Source organism: Artibeus jamaicensis, unplaced genomic scaffold (genome assembly GCF_021234435.1).
Source record: "Artibeus jamaicensis isolate MK-2021 breed Jamaican fruit bat unplaced genomic scaffold, CSHL_Jam_final contig_444, whole genome shotgun sequence".
Taxonomy (NCBI): Eukaryota; Metazoa; Chordata; class Mammalia; order Chiroptera; family Phyllostomidae; genus Artibeus; species Artibeus jamaicensis.
In genome coordinates this window covers 3,693,399-3,718,431 of record NW_026521831.1, presented here as the reverse complement: position 1 = coordinate 3,718,431, position 25,033 = coordinate 3,693,399, and the positions used below count along the sequence as shown (strand labels likewise).

The following is a 25,033-nucleotide window of genomic DNA, read 5'->3' as shown; positions in this document are numbered from 1 at the left end:
GAGGGACATTCCCTGACCTGCCTTATAAATGGCCACCCGCACATCCATTCCCAGCTTTCCTTCCCCACTCCCCTCTTGGATTTTGCTCCCATTTATTCCCCGACCCGGATTTACTCGTCTGTAGATCGACTCCATCTCCCCCCAGGAGAATGAGCTCACTGACTCGGAAAAGCCCCACTGCAGTTGCGTTGTCTGGACGCTTTATAATAAGTGGGCTTGACTGGAGTAGAGTCACAGAGGAGACGGGGCGTCCCTTGGACCGTGTCTCAAGGTGACACCAGAAGCTTGCTTATGATTTAGTGATCTCACTGCAGACTTAGTGTGACCCCATCTGTCCTCTGGTAATGAGGACTATGGGGCATCCTGTACCAGGCACACAACTGGACAGCCTCAGCTGCCCTACCTCCAGGTGGGGAGGGCAGAGGGGGTGGGGCTCAGCCTGGCACCGCACAGGGAAAGTGTTCAGCAACTGTCTGAAGGAAATTCCACACAGTGTCGTCGACGGCCAGCCCCTGGCCTCTGCACCAGGGCGGAGGTTTGGTTTCCCTCCATCTCCTCGTCAAGGAGGCCTCTGCGGCCATTCGGACCTGGGCGTGTGGCCTGTCTGCTGGCCCTGAGCCGGTGCTCTAGCTCCTCAGTCCTCAGTCTGGTGCTCTAGCTTCACAGGCCTCAGCCCTCTCATCTGTGAAATGGTCGAATAACGCCGGCCCCACGGGGCCTTGTGGGGAAGGGAGCACTGTTGAACGGTGACTTGTGGTGATCTTAACGTTTCCCATTTCTTCCAGTTTCCTTCTAGGACACCTTCCCTACTTTTGGAAGAAGGATGAGGTTTGTGGCCGCGTGCTCCAAGATGTGTTTTTGGATTGGTGGGTCCTGACTCATCATTTGTTGCCCTTACTCCAGTCTAGGTCCCCTGGGCCACCTCCCCCGTTTACCCCAATCCTCTTCCCCGCCCCACCCAGTTCTAGCACACACACTCCCTGCTCCCCTGCCCAGGTCACTCGCACCCCCAGCAGGCCCTCCCCTGAGTGGAGAGGCAGACCAGGCTGGCTCGGAAGGCAAACTCTGCCCTTTGCCACTCCATGACCTTCGACCAGCCACCAAAAGCTTCCCCAGCCTCAGTTTCCTCATCTGTAACCCGGCTGTGGGCTGTGATTAGATAAGAGTGATTGTTTGGGGTGGTGATTTACACTCTTCAAAGCATTTTCAAAGACACGCTATTGCTTGATTCCCGGTACAACCTTGGGGGCAAAGGAGGAAGGTAGCAACCCCATTTCATGGATGTGGAAGCTGAGGCCCAGTGGGGGAAGTGACCTAGTAGTGAGTCAGCCCCAGGCCAGAGCCTGGGCCCCCAGCCCATAGCGAGCCCCCTCCTGGGATGGGGTACCCTGTTCTTCCTGTTGCACCTGGCTGGTGACATTCAGTCTCTGGGAGTTGACAGCCCACTTTGGGTCACTTTGCTTTCCAGGGCTAAGAAGTATGGGCCTGTGGTGCGGGTGAACGTCTTCCACAAAACCTCAGTCATCATCACGAGTCCTGAGTCAGTCAAGGTAAGAAACAGAGTGGTTTCCATGGAGACCGGTGGTCCCTTCCCTTGGGTGGGTGCATAAAACTTGGCCCTGGGGACAGTGGGAGGAACGTCCCAGAGTCACATGCATTCAGGTGTCCTGAGGATCCAAAAGGGAGTGGCATTTTTTAGCCACCCACCAGGCCACCAGGCTGGGCAGCTCTCAGAGACCAGCTGGTTGGTGTGGGCAGTTGGGGGTTCTGCCGTTGGACCCCTTTGGTGCGCCGTGTTCAGCTGGTGCACCCTGCCACCGCAGTGCCTTTGCTGGCGAGGCGGGAATATGACCGGCCCCTCTCCCTCAGGATTATGATGCAAATGAAGTATCGATCAGTGTATTTCACAAAGGAAGGGTCAAAGGGCATTTAAACAGTCATACTATGGCTTGTGCACTTTTCTGTGTCCTCTACAGTTATTAACCCATTCGGTCTATAGGATCAGGAACTCCCATTTGTCCCCACTGCAGAGGCTCGGTGACAGAGACGGGCACAGTAATTGGTCTGTAACGTGCGCAGCATGGTGTCTGCGTGGAGGTATCAGTAATGGCCATCAGATGACATCTTCCCAGGAGTTAGCAGAACAGGGCTCAGATCTGGGCTCTGCCACCAACCACCTGGTTGCGTGATCTGGACAGGTTACTTCATGCTCTTGGCCTCAGTTTCCCTGTCTGTAAAATAGGGGCGATGCCTTTCTCATAGGGGGTGTGAGAGTGGAACTGAGGTAATGCATGTGGGCCGTCCAGTCCACACCAGGCCATGGCGCTGGCTCAGTAAATGGAGGTGCTGCCACTCACACAGTGTGTGCTCGATGATGTGCCGGTGACTCTGCACAGACGGTGGCTGTGGTGGCACAAAGAGGGACACAGTGCAACTCAGGGTTCAGGTCGGGAGACGAGGTGAACAGTTCAAGGTCTCGAACAGGGCATTAAAAATAATTTTGTTTGGGGGAGTGGGAGGAAAATGGAGACAACCGTATTTGAACAACAATAAGAAAAGTTTAAAAAAATTTTGTAAATAGTTTTGTTTTAAAAAGTTGATTTTTAAATACAGACATAGTTTAAGACTTTTTAATGCATGCTACCAAAACCTTCACGATGCTCAGTGAGAAAGGAAACGGAGAAATTCCTAACTACGCTGGGAGACAGGCCAGCGTTATGCCAGCCTTGCATTCCTGGACACCATATCATTTGCTCATCTTTTATTACAAATTTTTGTTTCTTTATTCTTTTCTTATAATGCCTTTGTCTGGTTTTGGTACCAGGTTAACAGGCCTCATAAGATGAGTTGGGAAATGGTTCCTTTGCTCTGGTTTCTGAAAGTTTATATAGGAGTGGTGTTCTTTCTTCCTATAATGTTTTGTAGAACTCACTGGTGAAGCCATCTGGGCCTGGCATCCTGGCATTTTTTTTTTTGAGGGCATTCTTTGTTTCGTCTTAATTACACATTCAATTTATTTAATTGATATATGGCCATCCAAACTTTCTATTTTTTCTTGAGTTTGGGGCCTTTCAAGGAATCTATTTCTTTTAAATTGTTGAAACTATTGGTATAAATTTGTCCACAATACTGACTTATTATCTTTTTAATGTCGACCACATCTGTGTGATGTCCCTCTTCCCTTTCTGAGAGAAGTAACTTTCTCTTGCCTTTTTTTTTTTTTTTTAAGGAACATGGGATTTTTTTTTTTAAGATTTTATTTAATTTTAGAGAAGGAAAGGGAGGGAGAGAAACATCACTGTGTGGTTACCCCTTGAGCACCTCCTCCTGGGGACCTGGCCCGCAACAGGTCAGACACGTGCCCTGACTGGGAATCAGACCACAGATCTTTTGGTTCCCACGCAGGCGGACGCTTAGTCCGCTGACCCACACCAGCCCGGGCTCTCTTGTCTTCTTACCAGAGTAGCAAGAGGTTGATCAGGCTTATCTTTCAAAGAACCTGCTGTTGGTCTTACTGTTTTTCTCCACTGTTTGTCTGTTTTCTACTTGTTGATTTCTTCTCTTTTTTATTCCCTTCCTCTACTCACTCAGAGTTTATTTGCTCTTGTTCTACTGTTTTAAGGTGAGAACTTAGGTCATTGATTTTAGACTTTGTTTCCTCATGAGAAGCATTTAAAGTTACACATTTCCCATAAACACTGTATCACCACAAATGTAGCACACATGTCAATATGTTGTGCTTTTATTTTCATTCAGATTCAAGTAATTTCTCACTTCCCTTTTGATTACTTCTTGAACCACAGATTATTTAAATGTGTGTTACTAAATTTCTAAATGTAATGAGATTTCCCAAATAGTTTTCTGTTATTGATTTCTGATTTAATTTTGTAAGGTCAGAGAAAACATTGCCCATGATTTTAATGCTTTTAAGTTAACTGCAGCTTAGAAACAAACAAACAAAATTAATTAATTGCAGCTTGTTGCCTGACTGGCATATGGTCTGTCTTTATGAATGTTCATGAGCACTAAAAAGAATGTATATTCTGTCATTTTGAATGGGGTGTTTTAGAAATATCAGTGGAGGGAGGATAGAACAGCAATGAGGTCAAGCTGGCTGACAGTGTTACTGTAATCTCAATCCTCACTGATATTTTATCTATGTGGTCTAGCAATTTCTGAAAGAGGAGTGTTGGACTCTTCAACCACAATCACGAATTTGTCTGTATTTACTTTCAGTTCTATCAGTTTTGCTTCACGCATTGTGAAGTTGTATTATTAGGTGTGTACACATTTATTGTGGTTATGTGTTGGGGTGAACTGATCCCCTTATCTTTAGAAATCCCTCCACTTATCCTTGGTGTAATATTCTATTTCCTAAAATATATTTTGTCCAGTACGAATACACCCACCTCAGCCGTCTTATGCTTAGCGGCGCATGGTGCCTCTTTTTTTCTTTAACTTTTAACCTACCTGGGTTTTTATATTTCAAAGCAGGTTCCTTGTAGACAGCGTATGGTTGGATCTTGCTGTTTTATACAGTCTGACAATCTCTGCCTTTTCATTGGAGTGCGTAGGTCATTTACATTTGATGTGATCATCGGTGTGGTTCGGTTCAGATCTGCCACAACGTGGTTTGTTTTCCCTTCGTCCCATTTGTTCTTCGTTCCCCTCCTCCTTCCCTGCCTTCTTTGGGATGGAGTAGGATGAAGTGTTTCATTTTATCTTCATTATTGTGTTATTAGCCCTCGCGCTCTCTCTCTGTGTTTGTCCTCAGGTTTATCGCGTAATCGTTAACTCAGATCAACCCATCTTCACATACTCTGGTACCACTTTATCTTTGTCTACTTTTACGACTTTTCTTTATCACTGGTTTCAGAAATTTCATTATGATCTGCCTTGGTGTACACTTCTTTGCATCAGTTCTATGTAGATTCTTTGAACTTCTTGGATATGTGGGTCCCTTGAGCGTATTTGCAGTATTTGTAATGTGTTAAAGTTTTTGTCTGGGAATTCCGTCATCTCTATTCTTTCTGGGCCTGGTTATAGGGCAGGATTTCCGGCTCTTTGGCATGTCCCGTGACTTTCCACTGCACACTGGACATTGTGAGTTGCGTGTTGTTGAGTGCCTGATTTTGTTTCATTCCGTCAAGGAGTGCTGGACTTCATCACAGAGGAGGGTAAAGGTACTTGCAGGTCAGTTTGACCCTTTCCGGGTTTGCTGGAAGGCTTCTGTGGGGTTAACCCAGAGTGGACTTCTACTGTGGAGCTGGTTTAGCCCCACTGCTATGACTGACCCTTCTGCGGCCTCTAACAAGGCCTCACGTCTGAGGTTTAACTCTGGCCTATGGAAACTCGAACAATTCATGGCCTGCGTAAGCTCTAATACTTGTTCAGCCCGTAGTTACTCAGTAATTCTCCCTTCCCAGAAATTGTTTTTTTTTTTAACCAGTCTTGGTGGAGTTTTACTCTACACGTGCACAGACTGGTATGTATCCAAAGATGCAAGAGTTTCCACATAGGATCTCTTTCTGTGCATAGCTCTCCTCTTCTCGGGGGCTCTGCCCTGCCCACTCCGTCCCTCTCTGGCCTGGACCCTGGTCTCTGGCCCATAAATTTGGAAAGGCTGCTGGGCTCTACCTGACCTTCTGCTTCTGGTATCTTTGCCCCAAAATTGGGTCTCGACAGAAAGCTGGAGTCATCCCAGGTTGTATGGCTCGCGTCTCTCCCCGCCCCCACCCCGCCTTTCCTTTCTCCCACTACTCACAGTGCTGCGCTGTCTGTGCTCAGGGTCAGAAAACAGACACTCCATCCATCTCATCTGTGTCACTGTTGCTCACGGCAGGAGGGCAAGCCCCCAGCAGTTACAGCACTAGTGTGCTGTCAGTGGGGACGACCGGAGAGGGCAGCAACGTGCCGAGGGTGCTCTTTGCACCCCGTGTGTCCTAGAACCAGGCTCGCCGGGCCATCAAAGGATCCCCAGTTCCAGGGAGAGCTGCCATGGGGACCCCTGCTCAGAGCTGGTGTTGAGGCAGCTCTGCCTCCGTGTGAGGGGTCCGTCCTCCAGGTTGGGACTGGCACAAACCTCAGAGTGCTCAGGGATGTCTGAGGGGGCCTGGGAGGCTGGCGTCCACTCACAACTTTTTGCAGGAGAGGACGCTTTGGGAGTGGGGTAGTGAGTGACAGGACTTGGCTTACAAACAACCGTGTCTGAGGGGCAGTAGGGCCACCCATTCTGGGGGTTCCTTTTAGCTGAAAATTGATGTTAGACCCCGGAGCAAATCTCACAGACACAGGCAGCCCCCAGGTGCGTGCGCAGCAGAGATGACACGCCCGCCCTGTTTCCCGCACCCACAGGATCCGGCTCAGCGCCCCCCAGGCCAGGCCTCTCCCACCCCTTCCCACTCCGCACACCTGTGCCTGAATGCACCCAGCGACCCTGGCTTCCCCTGAGGACCAAGGTTGCGTCTCCCCTCCCAGAAAGCAAATGGTCTGGATCCAAATCCTGTGGCCATTTACCTACCGCGAGTGTGACCTTGGGCCAGTTTTCAGTCTCAGACTTCTTCATCTACGTGTCAATAAGCATATAAGTACCACCATGCCTCAGGGTTGACCTGCAGTAAATGGTCTCCAAGACACCCAGAGGTGTTTACGGAGCACCCGCCGTGCGCCAGACCCCATTCTCGGCTCTGTCGCGTAGAACAAATTTCTTCCTCGCAGCAAGCCTACCAGGCAGGCACTCTTCTTTTGCCCATCTGGTAAGATGAGGAAACTGAGGCCCAGAGGAGGGGTTAACTTGCCCAGCGTCATAGAGTTGTTAGTGCAAAGTGCGGAGTGAGGATGTCGAGCCTCTCAGATTCGAGCCAGCTGACTCCTCAGCCCGAGCTGTTAACACCTGGGCTACACGGCTGCCAGAGTCGTCAGTTATTACCCTTGGTGAGGAAGTCGACCCTTCCTCCAGGAAGCCTTCCAGGACTTCCATGGCTCGGTCAGCACCAACAACCCCAGATCTGTGCCACGTGTCTCTCCTGTGCCCCAGAAACCCTCCCTCCCAGCGGCTCTGGTTGCAGGATAATCACTCCCCCCTCAGTGCCCCACCCTCCTCATCCCTGAATAGGATGCTGCTGCTTGAGGCTGGGACGTCTGGAGGGTTAGGAGGGGTCATACGTGTGAAGCGTTTCCCCTGTAGCTGGCGTTCAGCTCAGGGGATCATTTGGGGTTCGTTTCACAAGAATCAAAACTGCCAAGTCCTTTGCACCTCGGGTGCACGGGCTGATGTTGGTTTTTTGGGCATGTTTAGAAGTTCCTGATGTCCACCAAGTACAACAAGGACTCCAAGATGTACCACGCCATCCAGACTGTGTTTGGTGAGAGGTAAGGCGTGAGGAGGGGACCCAGGGGAGGCATGTGGCAGGGGCCCACGGGCTCCGGAGCGGTAGCATTAGGGTCCAAGGCCCTGGCTGCCGGGCCCATAATGGGTGCCCCACGCACCGTGGCCACTGCCCTTGTCTTAGCTCCTTCCCATTCCTCTTTCCTCTCTGATGACAGAGGAAGTGCGAGGTTGCTGAAGTTGGGGCACACCGTCACCCCACTTCTTTCCCATTTATTTATTTCGTATCATGGTTAAGTTCACAGACCATAACGTCCACCACCTTAATCACATTAGAGGTTCAGTTCAGCGGCATTTAGCACATCATTCGCGACGTGGTTCAGCCGTCGCCTCTGTCTAGTCCCAGAGGGTTTCACGACCCCAGAAGGGGACCCCGTGCCCGAGAGGCGGTCCCTCAGCGGTCTCTCTCACCAGGTGTCTGTGTCCCACAGGCTGTTTGGCCAAGGCCTGGTGTCCGAGTGTGACTACGAGCGCTGGCACAAGCAGCGGAGAGTCATGGACTTGGCCTTCAGTCGCAGGTGAGTGTGGCCGCGGCCAGGCAGCCTGGGTTCCGGCCGGTCAGAGGCGGTGCTGGGCTGCCTGGCGTGGGTAGGCTTGGGAAGCGGGGTCTTCATCCGAGGGAGTCTCGTCCAGGAAGAAGGGACAGAGGGAAGAGGCCAGCCAGGGGGACATGAGGCCGAGCGAGGCCCCCGTGTGATTTGTGAGCATTGAGGGTTGAGGGCCAACGGTGCCGAGAGGGGTGCAGGTCCCTGTCCCCGAGGAACTTCCCTGGTCGGGCCTTTTATTTTATGTATTATTATTATTTCTACTTTGGGGTAACATTTTATTTTTAAGGAACTTCTACTCAGATATAATTCACCCATTTACAGAGTGCACTTGAATGGTTTCTGGTATACTCAAAACTCATGTCACCGTCGCCATAGTCAATTTCAGAACGTTTTCATCACCCCCAAAAAGGAGTCATCCCTCGTGCCCTCCCGGTGCCCACGGCTCCTGGCAGCCACTCCACTGCTGTCTGTGGATTTTTGTATTCTAGACATTTCCTGCAAGTGGAATCACACAAAGTGTGATCTTTTCTGTCTGGCTTCTTTCCCATGGTGTTGTGTTTTTGTGGTTCGTTCGTATTACAGGACGGGTCAGAAACTCATCCCTTTTCGTTGCCAAATAATATTCCACCGTGTGGATGAACCACAGGTGCAGCTGATGGACGTTTGAGTTGTTTCTAGTTTTCGGCTTCTGCGAATCACGCTGCTCTGAGCGTGCACAAGAACGTCTCCACTTTTCTTGGTTGTATACCCAGGAGGAGATGGCAGGGTCACACAGGCCCATGTTTAATGTTCGCAGGAAGGTGACCTTTTACTGTGACACAGTCTCACATTTGCAGAGGGACTGCCCGGAGGGTCTGGTGACCCTGTATATCTTTTACCAGATTCACTTACTGGTTTTGCTTAACTGACCATTTTTTCTCTATGTCTATACACAAATATACTTACCATGCTCTATGTGCTTGCATGCATATACTCATATTTCATACAGTGCATTTTTGAAAGCCATGTCAGAGTAAGTTGGGGACATTGAGGTCCCTTCTCTAAAATATTTCTGTGTGCCTTTCCTGAGAACAAGGACATTCTCTCCCATGACTGTGGCTCAGGTATCAAAACGAGGACATTTAACACCAATCCAGTACTGTTATCCACAACCTACATTCCAATTTCGTCATTTGTGCAATTACGGCTGTTGTTTCCTCATCTGGGATCCAGTCCAGCTTCTTGTGTTTCGTTTGGTTACCACGTCTCTTTCTCCATCACTGTAGAACAGGCCTCAGTCTTCCCTTGACTTTCTGGACCTCGAGAGCACAGGCCAGTTCTGCTGACCGCTCTGCCACCCGAGTCCGTCTGCCGCATCTGCGCGGTCACGCTCAGCCTGGGCTTTTTGGTGGGAATGGCACAGAAGCGAGGGCGTGGCCTCCTCGGGGCACGCACTCGGGAGGCACGTGCTGTCGCTCTGTCATTGGGGAGACGTCACCTGCGCTCACTTGGTGAGGGCAGTGTGCCCCAGGTCTCCCTGCTGGGAAGTCACTAGTCAGTGTGTAATTAATCTGTGGGCGGGCGTGTACACATGCCATCTCGGCTCTCATCGCCTCTCTGCCTACGGGCTCCCTCCTCCAATGCGTCCGCTGCACTCCAGGGAGAGATCTGGCTGAAATTCAGGTCTGACCGCCTTCCTCCCTTGCCCTGAGGCCTCCAAGAGCTCCCTGTCATCTGAACCATGAGGGTTGGACCACGCCCACGGCCTTCTGGTCCCTGGGCCCCTCCAGTGTCTGTACCCTCCCTCCCACTTTTCTGAAATTGCTGGGCCCCTCCTGGCACCTCTGCCCACGTTCCTGCCACCCCCTGCCTTCTGTGCTCCCCGAGAGGCCCAGGCCTCCTCTGACACCCAGAGGAGGTGGCTCTGCTTCGGGAGCTTGTCCCCGAACCTTGCTGCTGAGCTCCACCGTGAGGCCGAGTGCCACGCCACTGCGGGGCTCCTCCCCCACCTCCTCACTAGACCCCGTGCTTTGGAAAACTGGAGAAGCCGCTGCCCCTGCAGCCCCGCACCCAGCACCACGCCCAGCACTGCAACTGAACCCGCCACAAGCCCTCCAGGAATGTCTGCAGAGCGAAGGAGTGCATGAATGAAGTAGTGGGTTGAAAGGCCTTGGTGTGACTGGAGAGAGGCCAGGGGCGCAAGCAGAAGGGATGGATGAGAAAGAGGCATTGATTTAACAAACGCTGCTTGTGCCAAGAGCCAGGGTGACGACCGCCCGTGAAGGCTCCAGGGTCCCGGCCCTGGGGCAGCTTTGGCGTCATGGAGGACAGAGACTCAAACCAGATGACCGCTCCCAGCGCACGTGACTCAGCTCCAGGGCCACTGTCTTGGTGGACCCTCTGCACACAGGCCCTGGCATCTGAACTGTACTTCACACTTTTAGTAAATGCCTTCACAACATTCTTGTTTTTTAAATTAATTGGGGTAACATCCCTGTAACATAACTTCCACCATTGCGCCCAGGCTCGGTGTGCAGTTCGGCGGTGCTCAGCGTCTCCCTCACCCCGTGCTGTTATTTTCAGTCTCAGTGAGGCAGTGAGGATGCTTCTATGGCAAATGCAGAATTCGCCAGGCTGGACGAGAGAAACTTTGGGAGGTGTTTGGGGCTGGCCCACCTGTGGCAAGTGCGCTCTGGCTCACTGCTTCACCTTGAACCCTCTTTCCCTTTGTGAGAGAGAGACAGAGAGAGAGAGAGAGAAGAAAGTGTTTTGACACTTGCTGAATTCTAATTCACTAACAAGGAAAAACTAGAAACCACTTAGCGAGTTTCATCTCCAGCCATGATCCATATAGATTATTATATACTTTCTTTTTTTTAATATTAAATTTTATTTAGTTACTTTTCAAGTACATTTTTTTTTTATCTATTTCTCCCATCCCACCCCACCGCCCGGTCTCCCCCCTCCCTCCCATTTCCCCCCCCCCCAGTCCTCATCCCTGTGTCTTTCATACTTGTTCCTCAAAATCCCTCCCCCCTTTTTCCCCCTTAAGTTCCCTTCCCTCTCCCCTCTGGTCGCTGCCCACTTGTTCTCTATTTCAGCGTCTTTGTTTTTATTCTGTTTGCTTGTTTGTTTTATTCTTTAGCTTCCTGTCAAAGGTGAGATCATATGGTATTTGTCCTTCAATGCCTGGCCTATTTCACTCAGCATAATGCTTTCCAGTTCCATCCATGTTGTTGCAAAGGGTAGTAGCTCCTTCTTTCTCTCTGCTGCATAGAATTCCATGGTGTATATGTACCACAATTTTTTGATCCATTCATTTACTGATTATTATATACTTTCAATAAAACTGGGAGAGCAAATGGCCAGTTTCTGCTTTTTCAGACATTGCTCGGATGGAAAGACGCTGGTCCCGGTTGTTCTCGCCAAGGACAAGGGGCTGGGCTTCACTGTACCGCGGTCGCTCCAGCCCCAAGCTGGCAGGAGACCCAGTGCTGGCGTGACCGCCGGCCTCACGCTATCTGAGCAGCCCACCTGACTGTGATGTAAAAAGAAAAAGAGAGAGCTGCAAATAACTTCGCAAATAAGCATGTGCTTGCACACCATGTGAGCGTGACAAAGCTGTGGTAGTGTGGGCACTACCTGCATTGGGCCTGCATGGGCTCAAGAGACATTTTCCTCGGGAAGTGGCATTTGGGTGTCCCTCTGGAGAGCGGACAGGCATTAAGGGTGGTACCGAGGCATGGGGATGGGAGGTGGCGAGGAGGAGAGCTCCAGGCAGAAGGGCAGCATGTGCAAAGGCCCTGAGGTGGGAAGGAGTGGTGTGCTTTGGAGGTGCCCACAGGCCACTGGAACAGGAAGGCAAAACTCTGGATGGAAGTCAGCAAGGGACAGAGCGCCCCCATGGTCCCGGTGAGGGTTATTGCCTCCCTCCTAGAAGTGACTAGGTGCTTGTAAGTGTTTTAGGTGGTGAGGGGCTGGATCAGTGGTGCTTTCAGTCAGGCCTTGGCCACAGAGGGTAAGATATGCAGTCTGTGTGGGGTGCGGGCGGGCAGCCCTGGGCAGGAGGATGCTTATGCAGGTGTGAGAGTGGGAAGCGGGAGCAGGGCTGGGGGATGGGCAGGGAAGAGCTGGTTTTCTTTCCTGATTTAAAAAATCGCTCCTTTTTTCTGTTCTCCCATGTGGCTTTTTTTTTTTTTAACTTTGCATTTGGAAACGTCAAATTCCTAGATAAGTTTTGAGAACTGGAGTAGGAAATAGAACACCCCTCTATCCTTTGGCAAGATTGTTAATATTAAAAATTGCTTTTAATTTCAAGAGCAGCACTTCCTGTTCATATAAAATCAGGAATATGTAATGTGCCAGGTGGCAGCCTCCCCCCCTTCCCTCAGGGGTACCATTTTTGTGGGGTTTGAGAGCCTCCTCCCATACCTCTTTCTAAGCTCTACGCCCGCCGGGTGGGCCCGATGGCTGTCGGGGGCGGGGGCGTGCTGTGGTGGGGAGCTCTGGGTCTGAGGACTCATGTCCCTGCAGGGCTGGGCACTGTGACTTCTCAAGGACGAGGGTGGAATGGGAAAATGAGGCTGCAGGTGGCAGCCTGGGGCCAGACAGGCCAGGGGAGTGGGCTGTGCCGGCAGAGAGGTTGGAGGGGAAGCTGCCTGGGTCCCGCAGTTACCAGAGACCTCCCTTCCCTTCCTTCCCATGGCCCTCTGCAGCTTCTGCTCTGTCACAGCCCCCTGAGGTCAGAGTCGAGGGGTCCAGTGGCAGACCCAGGGAACCCTGAGGACAAGGGCAGCAGCCATTCTGAGTGGAGGGGAGTGGTGGAACCCCAAGGCTTGGTTGGATTACCGAAACCCCAGCCTGGGGGCTGGGCCTTGCGGGGAGGCCAGAAAGGCTGGTGGGGGGCCTGCCTCTGGAGAGGGGCCGCAGGACGGCCAAAGCCTCAGGCTGGTCCTGGTGGCCGCTGATGAGCGTGCCGTCTCCGCAGCTCCTTGGTCAGCTTGATGGGAACATTTAATGAGAAAGCAGAGCAGCTGGTGGAGATCCTGGAGGCCAAGGCCGACGGGCAGACCCCGGTGTCCATGCAGGAAATGCTGACCTGCACCACCATAGACATCCTGGCCAAGGTGATGGGTGGGTGGACACGGGGGTGGGCGGAGCATGCCTCCTGGGGGGAGGGCTCCCCTTCCCTCCCTCTTCCCTCGTTTTCTCCTCTACCAGCTGCCCCTTGGAGCTTCAGCTCTCGACTATTCAAAACACCTGGCGTGAGACTGGAGCTTCTAGCTCCTCCTCTCAAAATGGGCCCCGAGAGGGGTGGGCACTGGCCTGTGGCCAGTCAGGGGCAGAAACAGGGGCAGAAGCAGAACCAGATCCGAGGTCTCCCTGACTCCCACCCCAAAGCCCACCTCCCCCTCACACTCCCTCATGGGTAATGGCTTGAATCCTTACCTTGGCAGACCCAGCAGTGGCCCCGTGAACCCCAAACCCAGATAAAGGCAGGTCAGGCAGCTGGAGGCTGGGGACAGTGAGTGAGGGTCATGGTCATTCACCAATCCACTGGGAAGCTGGGTGTGGAGTGGCGAAATGCATCTCATCAGGGGGGAGCCCTAGGTTTATTTAGCAGCTACTACATGCTACTTAATCCTCACGATATTCAATGTGGCTCCATCTGAGGAGTCGGTGACACAATGCTTGTCAGCCCGTAGCCAGGGCCTGGGTCTCCAGCCAAATGGCACTGAGCTTGGTTCCAGCGTTTGGTCCTCCCAGCCCTGAGTGTGACCTTGTTCTTCTCTCTCCCCAGGCAGCTTTCGGGATGGAGACCAGCATGCTGCTGGGAGCCCAGAAGCCTCTGTCCGGGAAAGTGAAGCTAATACTAGAGGGTATCACTGCATCCCGCAACACCCTGGCAAAGGTACCACCTCGGCCCCCCTATCGGCGATCAGCCACCCTACTTGTGTTGTCCTCATTCGCTGGAGCACCTCCTCCAAGTGATTTTTTTTTTCAGAATGAGTTTGGAGCGCTGGTACGCCTGTCTGAAGTGATTTCCGACCCGATTCAGGGTTCCCATACATTGCCTAAAATAGAGGCTCAAAATGAAACTGGTTTAAGTAAATTGGGAGGTCATCTTTCTCTAATGTAAAATGACCCCGGAACAGGCCATCTAGGATGCTTAGGACGGCTCCACAATGCCAGATGTTCCCGGATTTTCTTTTGTTCTGTTTTTAGTACATAACCTCATTGTCATAAGATGGCTGCTGCAGCTCCAGCTATCACCTCCCAGTTGGCAGTCCTCTGATGCTGCCCCATTTTTTGGGGGGTTGCTGATTCCACCTCGCTGCCCTCTGGCTGTGGTTTCCTCCTTCACCGTAGTCCCTACTGCCTCCATCCTTTGGGGGATCCCTTCTTATTTTCCATTGCTTTCTGAATGTTTTCAGGCATCTTTCCCATCCTTTCTATGGATTTGAAGCTGGCAGAGGAAGCCAATGGATGCTTGGAGCTTAGCCAGCTTTCTTGATCTAGTCTCCCTGGCTCCTTTATCTTTTCCTAGAATTTTCTCACATTCTTCAGACCTCCCTGCTTGCTGCTGGGATTTACTGTCATTTCAGAGCTGGGGGAGAGGGGAGAGGGAGGTTTCTGTTCTTAGTGGACCCTCTTGCACTGGAATCTCCTTTTAGTTCATGCCTGGGAAGTGGAAACAGCTGCGCGAGATCCGGGAGAGCATCCGCTTTCTGCGCCAGGTGGGCAAGGACTGGGTCCAGCGTCGCAGGGAGGCCCTGAAGAGGGGAGAGAAGGTCCCTGCCGACATCCTCACACAGATTCTCAAAGGTGCGGGGGTTCCCGGGGAGGGCGGGGTGGCTGGGTGCCTCCTGGGGGGCGTCTTCACGAGCTGTGGGAAAGGAACGGGATGCGTGCCGCAGGCATTGCTGCTGGGACCTGAGCCGCTCCCTGTCTTTCAGCTGAAGAGGGCGCCCAGGATGACGAGGTTCTGCTGGACAACTTTGTCACCTTCTTCATTGCTGGTTCGTAGTTTCGTCGGTGACCGAGGGCTCAGAGCTCCTTTAAACCCTGACTCAGATTTTTCTGGCTGTCTGTCTCAGTGGACTTACGCTGGGGAATTGGGGGGCTGGAATGAGGGGAGTGGAAGCCTCCCCTCTCTGCTCAGGGAGGTCCAGGAGGTCTCCTTGGTGGCCCCTGACCTGTTAATGGAGCTGGCAGCCATGGGGACTTGTGATGGTATCTTTTTGGGGTCAGACAAGCTTGGCATATGAATTCAAGCTTCCCCCTCACTCAGAATTTGTGGGAAGCAGCTTCATTTATTTGCTCATCAAATATTTCTTGAGTATCTGTCTTCACCTAGAAAACTCCTCCTCACTCTTCAGGGCTCCCTCAGGTGGTGCTTCCTCAGGGAAGCCCTCAGGGATTGCCCAGACTCTTCCGGCCCCAGTTAGAAGCTCACCAAGGTGCCCAGAGCTCCTCTGCCCACACGTCTCATGGGTTCAGTTGTATATTTGTTGGTGTGGCTCCATGACGCCCATCCCCCCACAGATGGCAGGCTTGGTGGGCGAGAGGTTATGTTGTTTTGCTCACCTGTGTATTCCTGGGCCCCAGCACAGTAGGTGCCCGTGAAGACTAGATGACATGTGCGAACAAGTGAATGATGCTAGTCTTGGGGAGAAGAGGTGAACAACATGGAAGTTTGTCATCTGGTGGTGGTGGTAGATGGACAGACAGACAGGGCCCTGATGTTCCCCCTCCCTCCCCACCACCCGGATGCCGTGAGGTGCCGTCCCTTCTCTCCCTCCAGGCAGCCCCACCCCCACCGGGACCCCTTGGCAGGCAGTGGGTCCCAGCTGGGAGGCCCCCTACCCCTGTAGAGGAAATTCCAGCGGTGCGGGCAGTTCCTCCCCAGGCCAGCGGAACGCGCTGACCGTCACCTTGGCCAGATCCTGCCAGAACTCAGAATCGGCCCCCTGCCCACAGAGGGGCAGCCACCCGGTGGTCCCCGCCACTGAAGGTGTGCCCCCTCCAGACCTCAGGTGCTGGTGCCCACTGTGTGGACACGGCCTTGGGCTCCAAAGTCTGCATGACTCTAGTCCCAGCCCTGTCACTCCTGCTGTGTGACTTCAGAGACACACATTTCTCTCAGCCTCGGCTTTCTCTTCTGCAAAATGGGTACAGATGTCCCTCCAGGCCAGGCTCAAGGACGGTTGGAGGAAGGGCCTTTCAGAGTGAAAAGCGGATGCATGGGGACATGTGGTGTTTATTTGACCACACTGGCAGGGTCAGGCGAGGCGGAAGTGGACAGACATCCCTCTACATCCGTATGTCCAGCACAACCATGGGGGGCAGAAGTGAGGGCCTGAGCTGCTGCCAGGGGTTTGGAGTCTCGGAAGTTGGGCCTGCAGCCACTCTGTCCTTTCCTGCAGGCCACGAGACCTCTGCCAACCACCTGGCGTTCACGGTGATGGAGCTGTCACGCCAGCCAGAGATCTTGGCCAGGTATGGGGGTCCGGGGCTGGGAGGCTCCCCTGATGTCGGCGCAGCATTTGTCTGATGCCTGATTCCTAGCGGGCCACCTGCTCCCACATCAGGGCTGAGCCCTCCACACAGTGTGCTGCAGCTCTTCACCCCAGGGCCTTTGCACATGCTGTTCTCTCTCCAGAAGCTCTTTTCCCTGCTTCTCTCCCAGAGCATAACAACTCTTCTTCCTCCTCCTCCCTTCCTCTGCCTCCTCCCTTCCTCTTCCTCCTCCCCTCCTCTGCCTCCTCACTTCCTCTTCCTCCTCCCCTCCTCTTCCTCCTCCCCTCCTCTTCCTCCTCCCCTCCTCTGCCTCCTCCCTTCCTCTTCCTTCTCCCCCGTCTTCGTCTCCTGTTTCTCAGACCCCTAAAGTAGCCACTAGCATCCTCTCAGCTCATTTCCTTCTGGGACTGTTTGCTTCAAGTCTGTTTCACTCACGGAACTGGCAGCTCCAAGGGGCTGGAGCGGTGGCTCCTTCCCGCCCCATGGCTACTTAGTGCCCGACCCGGGGCTGCCACTGAGGCCTGAGCAGGACCCCCAGACAAGTGTGGGGAGCGCTGGCCTTCGGCTGGCCGGATGAGGAGGCCGTGCCTGCAGGGATGGCATTTGAGCAGGGCCACTGGTATCCTTACATACCAACTAGTTCCCTTAGGTGGGTGGCCCGGACTGACTGAGCCGAAGGTGACAGCCCTCCAAAAACGTTACCTGGCGTTGGGGGAGGGCGGGGAGCGCTTGGGAGGTGGGCAGGGCCTGCTGTCAGCAGCTCTCACGGCACAAAAGGGCATGTGAATGGCTTCGTGAGAATATGAAATAGTTTCTTAGGTTTCCAAAGAGATGTAATAATAATATGCTCTTCATAGAAACTTTGGAAAAGAGCAGAAAAGTTAAAATAATAATTTTTAAAAATTCATCCACGGCGGCCCCGCCCACCCAGAGGCAGTTCACGGTTAACTTTTTACCCCACATTACTGCAACCTCTTCCCAAATCCAGTTTTTAAAAACATTGTGGGGAAACGTACACATATAACCTAAAATGTACCATTTTAACTGTATAGCGCGGCATCATGCAGTGCGGTGGCATTGTCGGGTACCTAGAACCTTCCCAAACTGACACTCTGCCCCCACTAAACTTGGACTCCCCTCCCCCTCCCAAGCCCCTGGTGACCCCCACTCTACTTTCCATCCGCTGCTCAGTCGCACTGTGTGCCCCACACTTGTACGTGGGTCAGGGCTGTGTGTCCTCTGGAGCCTGCGCGTTTCCCTCCGGGCACTGTCCTCAGGTTCATCCACGAGGCCACGGGTGTCAGCATGTCCTTCTTTGATAGGACGGAGTCATCTGTGGAGTCTTGGGTGGAGGGTCCACGCCTTGTGTGTCCACCCGTGGATGCCTAGGTTGCTCCCACCTGTGGCCGTTGTGAATAATGCCGCTCCAAACACGAGTGTGCAGAGGTTTACTCGAGGCCTTACTTCTCCACAAGTGAACTGCCGGGTCGTATGGCAACCCCATGTTTAACTTTTTTTTTAAAATATATTTTATTGATTATGCCATTACATTTGTTCTGTTTTCCCCCTTCATGCCCCTCCACCCTGCACACCCCCTTCCCCACCATTCCTCCCCCTTTAGTTTATGACCACATGTCTTAAGTTCTTTAGATTCTATATTTCCCATACTATTCCTGCCCTCCCCCTGTCTATTTTCTACCTACTGTCTATGCTACTTATTTTCTATACCTTCTCCCCCCTTCTCCCCCCTTTTCCATCTCCCACTCCCCTGTTGCTAACCCTCCATGTGATCTCCATTTCTATGGTTCACTCCTGATCTAGCTATCCTCTTAGTTTGCTTTTGTTTTAGGTGTGGTTATTAATAACTGTGAGTTTGCTGTCCTTTCACTGTTCATCTTTTTTATCTTCTTTTTCTTAGGTAAGTCCCTTTAACATTTCATATAATAAGGGCTTGGTGATGATGAACTCCTTGAATTTGATCTTATCTGAGAAGCACTTTATCTGCCTTTCCATTCTAAATGAAAACTTCGCTGGATAGAGCATTCTTGGATGTAGGTCTTTGGATTTCATGACTTGGAATAGTACTTTCCAGCCCCTTCTTGCCTGTAAGGTCTCTTTTGAGAAATCAGTTGACAGTCTGATGGGAACTCCTTTGTAGGTGACTGTCCCCTTATCTCTTGCTGCTTCTAGGATTCTCTCCTTCATTTTAATCTTGGGTAATGTAATGATGATGTGCCTTGGTATGTTCCTTCTTGGGTCCAACTTCTTTGGGAGTCTGTGAGCTTCCTGGATTTCCTGGAAGTCTATTTCCTTTGCCAGATTGGGGAAGTTCTCCTTTATTATTTGTTCAAATAAGTTTTCCACTTATTGCTGCTCCTCTTCCCCTTCTGGTACCCCTATAATTTAGACGTTGGAATGTTTAAAGATGTCCTGGAGGTTCCTAAGTGTCTCCTCATTTTTTTGAATTCTTGTTTCTTCATCCTTTTCTGTTTGGTTGTTTTTTCTTCCTTCTGGTCCACTCCCTTGATTTGAGTCCCAGTTTCCTTTCCATCACTATTGGTTTCCTGTGCATTTCCCTTCATTTCAATTAGTTTAGCCTTCATATATTTCTCTAATTTGTGATTAAAATCAACCAGTTCTGTGAGCATCCTGATCACCAGTGTTTTGAACTCTGCATCTGAAAGTTTGGCAATTTCTTGTTCACTTAGATTTATGGGTTCCAGGGCTCTGAGTTGTTCTTGAGCCATGTTTTGATCTGTTCGTGCCTGTTAAGTATGAGGAGTGGAGCCTTAGTTGTTCACCAGGGCGGGGCCACCCAGGCCGCTGGTTTGTGACGCTGTATGTGGGGGTGGGGTCAAAGAGGGACAATGGCGGTTCCCTCTGCTGCTTCCCATCGCTGGGGCCCTCGCGATCCATCTCACTGCTCGCTCCTTTGCTGGTTTATCTGCGCGCGAATGTGTGACCATGGTCAGCCCTCAGTGAGTCCACCGCCTTGCACCCTCAGTGGGTCTGCCTGCTACTCCACACCTGGGATCTGCCCACAGCTGCCATGGCGTGCCTGGGTCACGCACCCGGGTCAGTCTGGTGGATCTTTCCTGTCCGACCCTGCTCTGCTGCTGGCTCTGCCCCTCTTACCAGTTTGGCTGAAGGGTTCGTTGTCAGACTTCCGTGTAGTTCAATTTTCTGTGGTTTGGCTGCGTTTTTGTTGCTAAAACTTTGTTGTTTTTAAACTTGGTTGTGCGAGAAGGTACAGTGTTTCCACCTATGCCTCCATCTTAGGGGAAGTCCTGGTGTTTAATTTTTTGAGGCACCTGCCACACCATTTTCCACCTGCACCACGCACACTCCCGCCAATGGTTTACCGGGTTGCCGTTTCCCTTTGTCCCCACCACACGCGTGCTCTTTCACCACATGCGTGCTCTTCCGTCTTTGATAGCCGCCCCCCAGTGGGTGTGGGGTGGTCCCCCTCCACTCCCGTGCTGCACGTCATTCTAACAGTGCGTGTCCCCAAGTCCACTCAAGCAGAGTCCCCGCACCGCTCAGCCCACCGTTTCCAGCCGGTGACCTGGGCTGAGACGGGCGTCTGTGGGCAAAGCCGTGTCCTCGGGTCGTTGATTTCCTGCAGCCGATTCCCAGCAGTGAACCCAACGGGTGGCCTGTACAGGGCCCTGGGGCGTCGTTCCCGCCTGCTTGGGCACCTGGGTTTGGATGTGGCAGTTCCTGGACGTCCTCAACAACAGGGTGGGCAGTGCTCACAGGCAGGGACCCCCCAGACCCCTCATGCGTGCTTCCTTCCACCCGCTTCGTGAAGCTCACATCGGGACATCTGTCCTTGGAGATGAACTTGTCTTTGTCTGACCCAACAGGCTGCAGGCCGAGGTGGACGAGGTCATCGGTTCCAAGAGGCACCTTGACTACGAGGACCTGGGGAGACTGCAGTACCTGTCTCAGGTGTGTGTGTCGGGAAGGGGGGGGCAGGAGCTTCTGGGCAGATGTCCCTACCTTCATCGATACAGGCCTGCAGCCTCCCCAGCCCAATAGAACGGGGGTTCTCTAACCTCACTGCTCAGGAGAGTCCCCTGGGAGACTAAAACAATCCCACCCCACGCTGCCCCTGGACCAATGACATCAAAGGCGCTGGGTGGGCCTGGGCTGCACCTTATGGAGGCTTCCCAGGTAATTCCAACATGCAGGCAAGGTCGGAAACCAGCCCATTGGCGAGGGGGCTGTATCTGCACTTTCCAGCTTGGCCAGGGTTGTGCAGGGCCATTCCCCCCTCCCCTGGGAGAGTAAGCCCAAGGGAGGCCTTGTCCGAGATGTGGGGGTCTCCAGGGGTGGGACCCCTGATTCAGAGGGAGGCCTGGCTTCTGGTCCAGGCCCTTGGTGCTGTGCCTTTGCACAAACCCCTTCTCCTTCCGGGCCTCAGTTTCTCCTCTGTCATACGGGGAGTTGAATGGAAAGGGGTCCAGGACCCGGTCCTGAACTTGGGTGCACATTCAGGGCCGTGAGTGGGAGCAGAGATGGGCCGGGGCACATTCCCTGGGGTCTCCCGGCTTCTCTCACCGCCTTCCGTGCGGCTCCTATAGGTCCTCAAAGAGTCGCTGCGGCTATACCCGCCAGCGTGGGGCACCTTCCGCCTGCTGGAAGAGGAGACGTTGATCGACGGCGTCAGGGTCCCTGGCAACACCCCACTCCTGGTGAGTGGGGTCCCTGCCTGCCCGCCGCCCCCAGGGCCGGTGCTGACTTGGGCTCTGCTCTGAGGTCAGGGAAGTGAGCAGCCCCGTTCTCAGCACTGGCTGCCTTGTGAGGTCTTTTTCTCCCCTTCACGCGGCCCCGGGTGACATCCAGGGGTGAGGTTGGAGAGGGGGCATTGCCAGCTGAGGACGCTGAGGCTCCAAGAGGTTTTCAGTGGTTGGTTCTCTTGCTTTGTCTTGTGTAAGAAATCTTTCCCTAGTCGGCAGTCAGCACAGTCACTGCCATTGTCTTCTAACAATTTTACCTTTTTCGTTTGAAAGTTAAGTTCTTATCTACTTGGAATTGACCTTGTGTGGGGTGGAAGGAGGGGCGTGTATTCGTCTGCCCAAGGGGGGCAGCCGCCGCCATAGAAACACTGCGTCTCAGAGCCTGGGGCTGGAAGTCCGAGAGCAAGCGGCTGCAGGGGTGGTCTCCTGGGCGCCCCTCTCTGTGGCTCCCAGACGGCTGCCTTCTCCCTGTGTCCCGGCACGGCCCCTTTGTGTGTGCCTGTGTCCCCATCTCCTCTTCCTACAGGGCCCCCAGTCATACGGGACCAGGGCCCACCCTAGGGACCTCGTCTCAACTCAGTTGCCTCGTTTAAGACCCATGTCCAAATACAGTCACCATTCAGCCCGCAGCAGGGTGCGCTTTTGTTTCTATTTTCGTGAAGGAGAACGCCGTGGTTCCAGTCCCTTCTGCGTGGCACCCCGTCCCCAGGGTTCTGCCACGCATCCCCTGCATGTACCAAAGCCTCATCCGTGTGTGTGGTTCTTTATTCTGTTTATCTCTCTTTTTTTAACACTCGTGTGCACCAATACCACCTGCCTTAATGCCCGATTCTTTAGAATATGCCCTCAGACCGGACAGGACAGGACCCTGTGGCTGACCCTCAACCTGGGTGTGCAGCCCCGTGGGCCTCGGGCGGGCAGACCCGGGCTCCCAGCCCAGCCCTGCTCCTGGCCGGCTGGGTCCTCCCAGGTGAGACCCTGAGTCTCCGGGCCTCAGTGCCATCCTCGTGAGATGGGGGTCACTGGTACCCGGGTCACAGTTTTTTGAGAAGAGTCAATGGGATAATGGACGTCACAGATCTGACCAAAATCCCTGGCCCAGAGCAGCACCTCTGCTCAGCTGAGACGCCCCACCTCCCAGGCCCACTCTGCAAAGCTGGGGTGCAGCTGCTCTGCCCCCACTGCCTGGGTTCTGGAGACAGAGAAGCTCAGGGAGACACCTGGTGCAGGCTGGTACCCAGCGCCCCAGAGATGGGGGCATGCATGGCCCCTGGGGGCAGGCCACGGGGCACGGACCCCAATCCGGAGGTGAAAGGCTAGCGGGGCCTTCAGCTCCATGCCCCGAAGCAAGCCTGGTGTCAGAGAGAAGCCCGGAACAGCAGCAGTTCTCGGGATCTAGAGAAAGATGGCCTTGCAGAAAACCCGGCTTGCAGGCTCGGTGACTTCAGGCTAATCATAACCCTTTCTGAGCCTCAGTTTCCTCATCCGTAAAACAAGGGTACCAGTAGCTCTCCCACGGGACCATGGAGCGTGCCTGCTGGTGGTCAGTGGCACACTGGCTCTCCCCTTTCTTCCTCTTAGGGGCCAGCGGGGTTCCTCAAGGGCCCGGATGGGTGGGTGGAGTACAGCGGGGGTGGGGGCTTGGGGGACTCCTCTGCTCCAAGTCACCCCACTGGGTGGCCACAGAGGGTGGGGGAGATGCGAGGGGACTTATCCTTGGAACCAGAGGCAAGCGTCCCCTCTGCCTGGCAGTTCAGCACCTACGTCATGGGGCGGATGGACACATACTTTGAGGACCCACTGACTTTCAACCCAGATCGCTTCGGCCCCAAAGCACCCAAGTAAGTCTCTCTCCGAGCTGTGCCCGAGGGGAGGACTAGTGGGAGGAGGGCGGTCCCGGGTCTCTCTTGGTGTGAGCTGCCTGCGCGCACTGAGCCCACGTAGCCTTCCAGATTAACATGAGGGAGTCGTGAGCCCCACCGAGCCCCCTTTGATGGGGGAGGACACCACAGCTCAGAGAGGTTAGGTAGCTTGCCCAAGAGTGCACAGCCAGTAAGTGGCAGGGCTGGGGTGTGAGTCCATGCTCATAACCAATCTCTCACACTGGGAAGCCCTATGACTTGGGCAAGTGACTGCACCTCTTTTGGCCTTGATGTTCCCACCTGAGAAATGGGAATACTGAGGGCTCCCCTGGGGGCGGGCACCGAGGGAGTGAATGTGTTAAAGTGGTGAAGCAATGGTGGTGAGCAAGGTCCAGGGGCAGACCCCTAAGACCAGACCCAGACTGCACAGAACTGGACATGCGGCTGCCCAGATGAGTAAGGGACCTGGGACCTTGGGCAAGTCGCTGTTCTAAGCCTCAGTCCCTCCACGTGAAGTGCGGATGATCATAGCTCTTCTGGAAGGCTCACAGGGAGCAGACATGAGAAGATGCCGAGCCAGAGCTTGGCAGAGGCAGCTGCTGTTTTCCGTGTGTTTGAACCCCAGCCCAGCCTGTTGTGGGGCGGCCACCTCCTGACGCCTTTTTCCCTGCAGGCCAAGGTTCACCTACTTCCCCTTCTCTCTGGGCCCCCGCTCCTGCATTGGACAGCAGTTTGCTCAGGTAGGAGGCCAGGGCTGCAGAAGTGACCATGCGACTGTCTTATCCTGCTCAGGGCTGCCCTGGGCTCGGGGCTGGGGACACAGTGGCCACAATGTCTGTGCTCACTGACTGCCCGCTCTCCCTCCCCTGCCCCACGCACAGATGGAGGTGAAGGTGGTCATGGCCAAGCTGCTGCAGAGGCTGGAGTTCCGGCTGGTGCCCGGGCAGCGCTTCGGGCTGCAGGAACAAGCCACGCTCAAGCCACTGGACCCCGTGATCTGCACCCTGCAGCCCCGGGGCTGGCAGCCTGCACCCCCACCCCCGCCCTGCTGAGGGGACCTGCGGCAGAATTGGACTCCTCGGACAAGGGCCGTGCCCACCCTCCTCTGCAGGCCACTGCCACCACCCCTCCTCCCCGTCCTCTTCCTCGGGGGCACCCTCCACGCTGGCTCCCAGAGAGCCCTCTGCCAACTCCCTCCTGCTTCACATCCCTCAGAGACCCCTGTCTGCTGCTAATTCCACTGCCCTTCCTGGACCAGCCTCACCCCGAACCCCAGCTGCCACCCAGATATGCCATTGTCTGCCCTCACCTCTTTGCACAGGCCTCTCCCTCTGCCAGAAACCCTAACTCTTGCTCACTCCCTGAAGCCCCCTTCAGGTGTCACCTCCTCCAGGAAGCCCTCCCTGCCACCCCCGGCTGGGCCAGGGGCCCCTCCTCTGTGCTCCCATGGTCACCTGTGCTACCTCTAACACCACACTGACCACTGTATCGTGAGTGTCCTTCCAAGTGACCAACCGCCCTGCCAGGCTGTGATCGCCTAGGGTGCAGGGTCTGTGTGTGATTCGTCTCTGAGGCCCCCCATGCCCTCTGAGGGCCTGGCACAGAGTCGATGCTCAATAAATATGTGTTGACTGCATGAATGATCGGCCAGACCAGGCCAGGTTGTTCTGCCCTCAGTTTGCTCATCACAAAAATGGGCGTGATGTTGAGGCTGGTCTCTCTGAGGGCTGACGCAGCTCTGGAAGCTGTCCCTGGAGAGGCCCGGACACTGTCCCCTCAAGAGAAAGTTGGCTACTGGGAGGGCCCTATTGTTCCCTCATCAAGTTCAAGGCTGTGCTCCCGGTGAGGAGTGAGATTGGGGTTGTAGGCCAGGTTTTAAGAGCTTGATGGAAAAGGGCCCGGGCCCTGGGGCCTGTGCCGTCTCGTCTATTCCCAACAAGGGCGCTGGCTCCCCAGGTAGCTCACAGAGGCTGGGACCCCCTGGGCCTCTCACAG

The 25,033-nt window shown here is 53.9% G+C and overlaps 1 protein-coding gene across 3 annotated transcripts in view; it reads left to right on the top strand.

Annotated features, from left to right (window-relative positions):
• LOC119037986 (cholesterol 24-hydroxylase) overlaps window positions 1-24,681 on the top strand; it is a 30,698-nt gene extending 6,017 nt beyond the window's left edge. Inside the window, exons 2-15 of one of the 3 annotated variants that reach the window (XM_037130405.2) lie at window positions 786-866; window positions 1,469-1,550; window positions 7,298-7,371; window positions 7,819-7,905; window positions 12,902-13,040; window positions 13,715-13,825; window positions 14,589-14,739; window positions 14,871-14,933; window positions 16,341-16,413; window positions 20,301-20,385; window positions 21,021-21,131; window positions 22,929-23,017; window positions 23,712-23,778; window positions 23,920-24,681. In XM_037130405.2, coding sequence (XP_036986300.2) covers window positions 786-866; window positions 1,469-1,550; window positions 7,298-7,371; window positions 7,819-7,905; window positions 12,902-13,040; window positions 13,715-13,825; window positions 14,589-14,739; window positions 14,871-14,933; window positions 16,341-16,413; window positions 20,301-20,385; window positions 21,021-21,131; window positions 22,929-23,017; window positions 23,712-23,778; window positions 23,920-24,090 — 1,384 coding nt within the window. In that variant the 3' untranslated portion in view covers window positions 24,091-24,681. The remainder of the gene's footprint in view (window positions 1-785; window positions 867-1,468; window positions 1,551-7,297; window positions 7,372-7,818; window positions 7,906-12,901; window positions 13,041-13,714; window positions 13,826-14,588; window positions 14,740-14,870; window positions 14,934-16,340; window positions 16,414-20,300; window positions 20,386-21,020; window positions 21,132-22,928; window positions 23,018-23,711; window positions 23,779-23,919) is intronic. The other 2 variants (XM_037130406.2, XM_037130407.2) reach the window with 2 other exon arrangements.
• The last annotated feature ends 352 nt before the right edge of the window (window positions 24,682-25,033 follow it).